Source organism: Centroberyx affinis, unplaced genomic scaffold, assembly GCF_046629955.1.
Source record: "Centroberyx affinis isolate AG114_WGS23_722 - 3 ecotype Tasmania unplaced genomic scaffold, CSIRO-AGI_Caff_v1 ptg000101l_1, whole genome shotgun sequence".
NCBI lineage: Eukaryota > Metazoa > Chordata > Actinopteri > Beryciformes > Berycidae > Centroberyx > Centroberyx affinis.
In genome coordinates, this window is record NW_027278803.1 from 1 (window position 1) to 8,871 (window position 8,871).

Here is an 8,871-nt window from a genome sequence, read left to right on the forward strand (position 1 = left end):
TTTACTGAAAGTACCTAGATTAAAACACATTGACAGGAGCTGACACTAAAAGACCATCACCTGCACAGTCAGCCATGCAACATTTACACAACCCCTAACAGGCCTCAACATTTTATTACTGTTTTGTTGGCATTATCAGTAGCTCAGGTGCGGCACACTGTCCTTTATTGTGTAGGTTTTATATGTGAATCGAAACACAGACCAGCTGTTGATGTGCACTTAATAGATCTGATATAAGCCTAATTGTGAGCTGTTGTTGAAAAATGTCAGGGTGAAGTCAAGTCAATTAGCGGGTGGTGACTGAAGCTTTTCACTGATACACAATAGCAGTATTTTAATCAATAGTCTAGGGACCGGCTTTACCTCAATAATGTTTCTAGAATCACACTATTATATTTATTTTATGACAGACCTATGGCGAATTTCAAAAATGAAAAACAAGCGGATCATTGGGAAAAAATGAGTCAAAGCCACTCTGGGAAGTTTTCCACAGAGGAGACACACACACACACACACATACACACACAAAACATAGACTCTATTCATACACAATAATTTATGTCTATGTCATCTTCTCTCCATGAACAGGCTCCGTGTGTCTTTGGGTTAGACAGCCGACTAGCAGATGAGCGATAACCACACAAGAAAAAGCATCTCTGTAATCAGTTATCCTCTTTTAACAGAACACAAACACTACCACACACATCTGCACAGTTATGGATGTGTATGCAAACAGAAAGTTGAAACTGCAGCATTTTTACCTATCACTTCAAGTGTTTCTCCTCTTTTTTTGGTATTGCACCAAGGGGGCCGATCCTTGACTTGACTTCTTAATAATCACTGTGTGGGACAAGGCATCATTTTAACATCAGAAACTCCAAACAAGGCAACACACACAGTGGTCCAGAACCCCAACCCGGTCATGGAAATAGAACCAGACCAAATGTTTAGAGAGCAGTCAAGCTCAACAAAGCCGCCTTGTGCCTGATATAAATCAGAGCGCCGTCGGGCTAATTGATGGGTTTGTCTTGATCTATTGAAGCACGTTCTCATCTGAAACATATGTATTAGGAATTAACAACCCTCCCCCCCTTCTGTCAGTGTCACAGCTCTCTCTCTTTCTCTCTCTCTATCTCTCTTACACACACACACACACACACACACACAGAGTCAGAAGCCTGTGAATAAGGAGCTCATTTCCTGTCTGGCACTGACTGGAAGTCTGACAATGTCTGTGGTGACGTCCATTTGTGCTTTCGACCGTTTCCATGACGATAACCAAAAGTCGAATGGGAACTACTATAGTGTACATGGAACTGTCCCGACTACAGTTGGGCCCACACAGAACTAACACAACAGTTAGCTGCATGGGAACATCATTTATTTCACTCACAATCACAACGGTAACATTTTGCAGCTGTTAAATGAACTTCCCATTTTTTATTTTGACTTCTGCTGAAAGAAAAGATCCACACTGCAGGATTTGCCAAGACAGAAATTGAAATGTTCAGAAGATACTGACTATGATTAAGCTCCATGTCGACGCTAAACAATATCAGGCCATGTCAAACAAGAATGAAATGGCCTGGGTGGTAAATATATGAAAGCTACATCAAACTGACGTTTTGCTCCAAAGTCTACAGTAGTGAAAGTCTAGTGGCTACCGCTGGAATGTGAGGGGGAGTCACTGTTGTCAAAACAATGATTGAGCTGTTTGGGAGTTACTAAGAGTTTTTAGGCTCCGGTTGTGGTGAACAGCAGGGAAAATCTGTAAAAGCGTAAGAGAATCTTCCTTGGCTGGTGTTATTTTATTCACTCTCTTGGCCTCCTCCTCCAGATTTACCCACACACACACTCTCATACACACACATTTGTACATTTCCCCACATACATACAGACATAGGCAGGCATGTGCATGTACACACACACACACACACACACACAAACCTTGTCGTTCAGACGCGATAAGATGTACAGAGGCTGTTGCCACAGAGACAGCAGTGAAGTTTTGGGCAAAACAGACAGTATGAAAGAGGAAGCCAAGAGCAGTCACTGGACCAGTTGGATGTGGATGACAATGGCACATGTCATAGCGGTGTGATGAGATGTTTCTATTCATACACTTGCACGTACACACACACACACACACACACACACACACACACACACACAAAAGAAACAGAACCAATGCCAGAAAATGAAATTAATCTGATGAACATGTGACACAATGACCAGCCAAAAAGTATATTGTAAAATCAAAACCAGTATGAATTAAATGTATGATAAATCCAAAATGTAACTATTTAATGACTTAAATAGTATCTTTATTTACTTATTTAATGACAAAAGGACCTCACAAAGAATTAAATGTAAAGAATCAGTTCAACCAACAATGGACAGTTGACTTTATATGTGCAGTGATAAGTGCACATATACATTTACAAGTACAAGACTGCAAAAAAATACTTGGGTAGTAGTAAATAACATGGTAATAAATAGTGACAGGACATTTTACAGGCAGTTCCACTGGGTGGTGAGGACTCCTCCAGAGATTGTAGAAAACAAATGAAATGGCTTGCATGATAGGAGTTAAAGGTTGTTCCAGGTATTAGAAAAGCTCTTCGGTCCCATCCCACTCATTTCCTTTCCAATGTCTCCACTGCCCCCCAGTGGTGTTAGAGTGGAAATGTTTCATTTTCAAAGTATTGTGACGTGTAGGCCATGTGTTGCTGAGTTCAACCACTAGATTTCACTCTTCAGTATATTAGAGAGGACGTCTTGACATGGTCTCACATGGTCTCAGCTGTACAGAGCCACTATTTTGATTCATTGAGTCAGTGCCTCTACATTAAGGCAACTCTGGATGTATTGATATTACCACAGGTGCACAAATCCCATTATAGCTGTGGCTTGAACACCTCTATGAGACCCGGACTCTGTGTGGTTGTTGGTTCATGTGTAACTCTTTTTGCCATGCACAGTGCTTAGGGGAATTACGGTATGTGCTGTTTACACTGCAGAGCCCCCAGAGCCCTGCATAAGGGAAACACAGTGTGCGCTCATACACCAGGTAGTACGGTAGAGGTTGGCACGCTGTACATCCATATACCAGCAAGTAATCCAGGTTTGAGCATTCAAACAGTTGCCCAATACACTTGTCTCAAAGAATGTCTGATGCATTGACTCACAATTGGTGACTACAGAAGACATCAGGAAATGTAAAATTCCCTATTAGAGAGTGCAAAACCATATAAGGTAAATTACATATCAATTATAATTTTGACACCATTATTGCATAATCACATGAAACATATCTATGCAGTTCAGGTAATACATTTTAATTTTCCAGTTTGCATCATCATTTGAATAAAGCTCAAAATAAAGCGTGCAAATCTCTGTTTAAATGAAATGTCAATACTAGTACAGGAAATGTCAAATGCAAATGACATTATTGAATTTTAATGTTCATTTTGAGCCAAAAACTGCTCATAAAAGTGGCAAATTTAAATGTAAAAGTAGGATTACATGGCCATTTTACATATTACATGGCCATTTTACATATTACATTTCCATTTGACTTATGCATGTGATATGCTTCCATAGATACTCTGGCCACCATCTTCTTTTCCTGAGGGAGTGGTACATCATGAAGTGTCCTACTGTACCACTCACATTGTGCATTTGCCCACGGCTGATAGGGAACTGTACATGTCTTTTTTTACACCACAGACCTTGCATAATTCTGCAACTTCACTTACAGTTTCTCACTTGATTATAAAACCCTCCTCCCTGGTGACATTAGGTGTAAACATCTCTGCTGTTTACAGATGATGTTGTACTTTTGGCCTCATCGGACAGCTCCCAATATGGTGTGTAGCGTAGTGCACATGTTCGCCAAAGCTCTAGATAACTCAGAGAGAAGTAGGAGGCATCAGTTCCGAGCTCTGCCTGATACAAAACGTCCCACATGTTTCAGCATTTTTTGTTCACCCTAGACTAGAGAGAGTGGTGATAGAGTGAGGGTAGGAAAGACCAGAGAGAGTGTAGTGGTGGAGTGGGGATTGACTTGATGCAGCTTTGTCACCACCTCTTGGTATAATGAAGACACAACGCTGGATTTGTGAGAGAAGACATGAGTTTGTTTGAATTTTTATTAGTATGTATATTATAACGTTTTCTAACAAATGCAGATTCATTTACATACAACATTTTATTGGTAAGTATAAATGATACATGAATGAATGAATGAATAAATGAATGAATGATTTTTTTCATACACAGGCTTGATATAGCTTGGTGTAAGTGGAGTAACCCATATCTTTTATAGTTTTTGTCTTGCCTATAACTCCCCCTAAAGCCCTACTAGCTGATTCACAGAGCACATCACATTAGTATGGTACTATGTCTATGTCAAGTCTAAGTCAGTGTGTCCACGACAGCACAGGCCTCAATGCAGTTGGAATAGGCCCCAGGATGCAGCACAGGCCTCAAAGTAGTTGGAATAGGCCCCAGGATGCAGCACAGGCCTCAGTGCAGTTGGAATAGGCCCCAGGATGCAGCACAGGCCTCAAAGTAGTTGGAATAGGCCCCAGGATGCAGCACAGGCCTCAGTGCAGTTGGATAGGCTCCAGGATGCAGCACAGGCCTCAAAGTAGTTGGAATAGGCCCCAGGATGCAGCACAGGCCTCAATGCAGTTGGATAGGCCCCAGGATGCAGCACAGGCCTCAAAGTAGTTGGAATAGGCCCCAGGATGCAGCACAGGCCTCAATGCAGTTGGAATAGGCCCCAGGATGCAGAGCAGTTTTTTTCTGTGACATTATTATCATCATCAATTTTCATCACATCACAAATTCATCGCGAAAAATGCATTAAAATTTTGAAAAAAAAAAAAAAAAAAAAGGAAAAAAAATACAGAATAAATAACAAATGGCCAAACTCTGTCACTGAGATCAGAATATATATTCAACTCATATCATTCGCTGGAACCCTTTCCTCACTCTTTAGCTCCATGTGCCTCTAAAATTGCACCAAGAAACCACAGCTAGTATCTTAGACAGGTTGCAGATGATAGAGATGTAATTATTTTCCATCAACACCAATGATTGCTGTTCTAAAGAAAAACACTATGCTATATTTAAATAGTGCAAATATTTTTATTGCTATGGCTGTGCTCTGGTAGAGAGATGATTTTGGAGTAATCCATTAATGTTCTGTTGGGAAGATAATTAAACAATGTCTGGTTTAAATCATAATATACAGCATTGGTAAGCAGTCAATAGCAGTTGTATTGGCTGGAGTTCCACCATGCAGCGCTGGTGTTTATGACATCAGAATGGATCACCTGGCATAAAATTCACACACAGTTTGAACCACAGGCATTTTGGAACCATTCTGGATTTTGGAAAGGTAAGCTCTACTTTAATACTTGATATGTTGTTTGGACTTTAGTTAGGTATTTTCACTGTTTTATTCTGTCAAATCCACAATAGGAAAATACTTTACCTGTCATTTGGTGTTCAACATAAGAGTCTGAGATGGAGCACTGTTAAATGCAACCAAGAGATGTAGGTTCAACTGAGGGGTACAATTGTGCATTTTGTAGATTATGCTATTCTCAAACTATGAGTTTGGACCCAAAATGTAGTACAAGCTTAGTTTTTCTGGGTCCTCATGGTAAGAGTAGGCTACAAATATCTTTTAATTTCTTGTTTGGGACCAGGCTGAAAACACAAAAATCCTTGTTATGTACCTATAGGGATCTTTTAAATCAGCATTATCTGCAGTGTATTTGATTAATGTCATATTACAATGTACATATTTTAAACAAACTTTTTATAGCATGTTCTTTGTATTCATATTAGTAGCAGCAACCAATTAGTATTATTATTATAATTAGTAATAGTATTAATAGTATTCAAATGAGACCAGTTATACAGGTTTTAGTAGTTGTAGTAGTACCAGTTCTATTATTATTATTATTATTATTTGTACTATGATGGGAATTATTGTTAGTTTTCTGAGTGTCTTGTAATGTGTGAGGTATAACCACACCATACTGTGTTTGGCCAATCAATATTAAAATTATATAAACACTAACAGAGTGCTATTTGTAGCTAACTGCACCCATACTACAAATGGCCCAGGAACTTCTTGTTCAGGATGCACAGTTCTACCAAGAGTATTGATTATGGAAACACAGTTCAGTTCAGTTTGGTTAACCCAAGTGAAAGAGTTTGCTTTCTTATGCTTATTTCAAAGGATAGGGATATACTATGAATGGTAATAATTAGTCAGATTATCAAATGATGTTGAAATGCTAATGTTTTACTTGTGTGTTTGTAACTGCAGAGAGAGCACATCGGACCATATCAACACCCACCATACAGCATACGTGCACACAAATAGATACAGGGAGCAGTAACGAAGTGTTACTTGCAGGTAACTGCACCCATAGCCACATGGCTATACTGCAGACTATGGACAAACTGTCAGCCTGGCAAGAGACTTTTACCAGGCTGACAGAGAGAGACGAGCTGCGAGAGCACACAAATCAGATCTTGTTGGAGAGGTTGGAATATGAGAGACAGCGCAGCGTGCAAGAGACCGCTGACCTCAAGCTCACCATCAAGGAGCAACGTGACACCATCATGGAGCTCCAGACTGAGAACGCCGCTCTGAAAAAATCTCAAGAGGCGGCTGCGGCCTACAAGAAGAGAGCCAAAGAGATGATGGCTGAGCGCAAGAGGACCATTGAGGAGCAGTCCACTACCATCAAGACGCTCCACAGTGTGATCACCACTCTCCAGGCAGAAACACCAAGACCTGGACCGACAGACCTGAAACAGAGGAAGAGGGAGGAGCGAAAGAGAAAGGAGAGAGAACGAGAGGAGAGGGAGGAAAGAGAGAGAGAAGCGATGGAAAGTGAGGAGAAAGAAAGAGAGGAGAGAAAGAGGGAGGAGAGGAAGAGAAAGGCGAGAGAGAGAAAGGAGAAGAAGAAAGAACAGGAGAAGCTGGGGCTCGCTAAAAAACTGGAGGAAGAGCAGAGAGAGCTGGAGGAGAAGAGGGAGATTGAGGAGCAGCAAGCAAGAGAGGCCATGCTGGCAGAGAAGGAGAGAGAGGGAAAGGGAAAGGAGGAGAGAGAAAGGGAGGAGAAGAAGATGGAGAGAAAGAGAAAGGCAAGAGAGAGGAAGGAGCTTGCTAAGAAACTGGAGGAAGAGCAGAGAGAGCTGGAGGAGAAGAGGGAGATTGAGGAGCAGCAAGCAAGAGAGGCCATGCTGGCAGAGAAGGAGAGAGAGGGAAAGGGAAAGGAGGAGAGAGAAAGGAAGGAGAAGAAGATGGAGAGAAAGAGAAAGGCAAGAGAGAGGAAGGAGCTTGCTAAGAAACTGGAGGAAGAGCAGAGAGAGCTGGAGGAGAAGAGGAAGATTGAGGAGCAGCAAGCGAGAGAGGCCATGCTGGCGGAGGAGAGAGAGGGAAAGGAAAAGGAGGAGAGAGAAAGGGAGGAGAAGAAGATGGAGAGAAAGAGAAAGGCAAGAGAGAGGAAGGAGCTTGCTAAGAAACTGGAGGACGAGCGGAGAGAGCTGGAGGAGAAGAGGAAGATTGAGGAGCAGCAAGCAAGAGAGGCCATGCTGGCGGAGAAGATAAGAGAAGGGAAGGAAAGGGAGGAGAGAGAAAGAGAGGAGAGAGAAAGAGAGGAGAGAGAAAGGGAGGAGAGAGAGAGGAAGGAGAGGGCGAAGCCGGAGACAGAAGGTGAGAAGAGACTGAGGGAAGAGCAGAGGGAGAGGGAACAAAGAGCTCTTGAGGATCAAGAGATTAAAAGGCAAGGCTACCTCGCAAGAATCAAGAGGTGGAACTTCAAGAGGAAGGCGGAGACCAACAAGGAAGATCTTCAGTGGACTTACGTCATGGAGAATTTCAAATGCGATTGTGGCGGTAAGTCAGTTTACTTATTGTACAATATATTTCATAGAAGTACACTATGTCAGTGCTGTCTGCTGTAGATACATGGCTGTTTATCTTTTTAACTTGTATGCAAAGATTCTAAGATGTGACTTAACCTCTTGTTCTTTTTGTTTTTTTTTAGACACACTTTGCGATCGCCAAGTCGATACAGTGCGCAAAGCGCTGGAGGAGAGGGAGGAACTGCTGAAAAGAGAAGAGAAGAGGCAGAGGAAAGAGAACGAGTGGAGGGCAAAAATTATGGAGAAGGCACAGAAGAGGGTGAACTCATAAGGGAAATTGAAAGAAATAGACCAGTTAACCCCATCCCTTTACTCAGAAGCTAGCCCTGTGTTCGTATCTGGGACCAGATACGAATATACGACACACTACATCAGTGTGTACTGCATACTGTATTACTCAAGTGATGATTCAGTGTACTAATACCAGCAGACCGCTCAGATTGCAGTATTTGAACAGTACATCACATGACCCTTGTGGACTTAGCAGGAGGTCACCTCCAAGTCTGGGAGTCTTGGAGCGGGGACACTGAGACTGGACTATACACTCATTTAACGTCACACTTCGTATTTACAGTATGAATACTATAAACATAAGGCAGGTTCCTGCCACGGCGCCATTTTGTGCCACAGAACCATTTCGCTCTGCCACAGTACACCTCCACCCATTGGTGCGATTTCTGCCACCTGAAACCTGTGGATGACAAACCAACTTCCCTGCTGTGGACTTCGTCAACACCGCTCAGCAACAGACTTCATCTTCAGCCACATCAGGACTGCTTCCCTAACCTGAACTCTACTCTGTTGCTATGAATGATTTAATCACATTGAACGAATAAATCCTATGTGGCTTTATCGAGACTTTATCTAGACTCTGTACGGTTCACCACCAAAATCTAAACTGATTGGGCCAAG

At 42.0% G+C, this 8,871-nt stretch overlaps 1 protein-coding gene across 1 annotated transcript; it reads left to right on the forward strand.

The window, feature by feature from the left end:
- Window positions 1–6,459: 6,459 nt before the first annotated feature.
- On the forward strand, window positions 6,460–8,230 carry LOC139647705 (uncharacterized). Its single transcript, XM_071523661.1, has 3 exons — window positions 6,460–6,807; window positions 7,045–7,930; window positions 8,082–8,230. The coding sequence occupies exons 1-3, from the start codon at window positions 6,460–6,462 to the stop codon at window positions 8,228–8,230; spliced, it is 1,383 nt and encodes a 460-aa protein (XP_071379762.1).
- The last annotated feature ends 641 nt before the right edge of the window (window positions 8,231–8,871 follow it).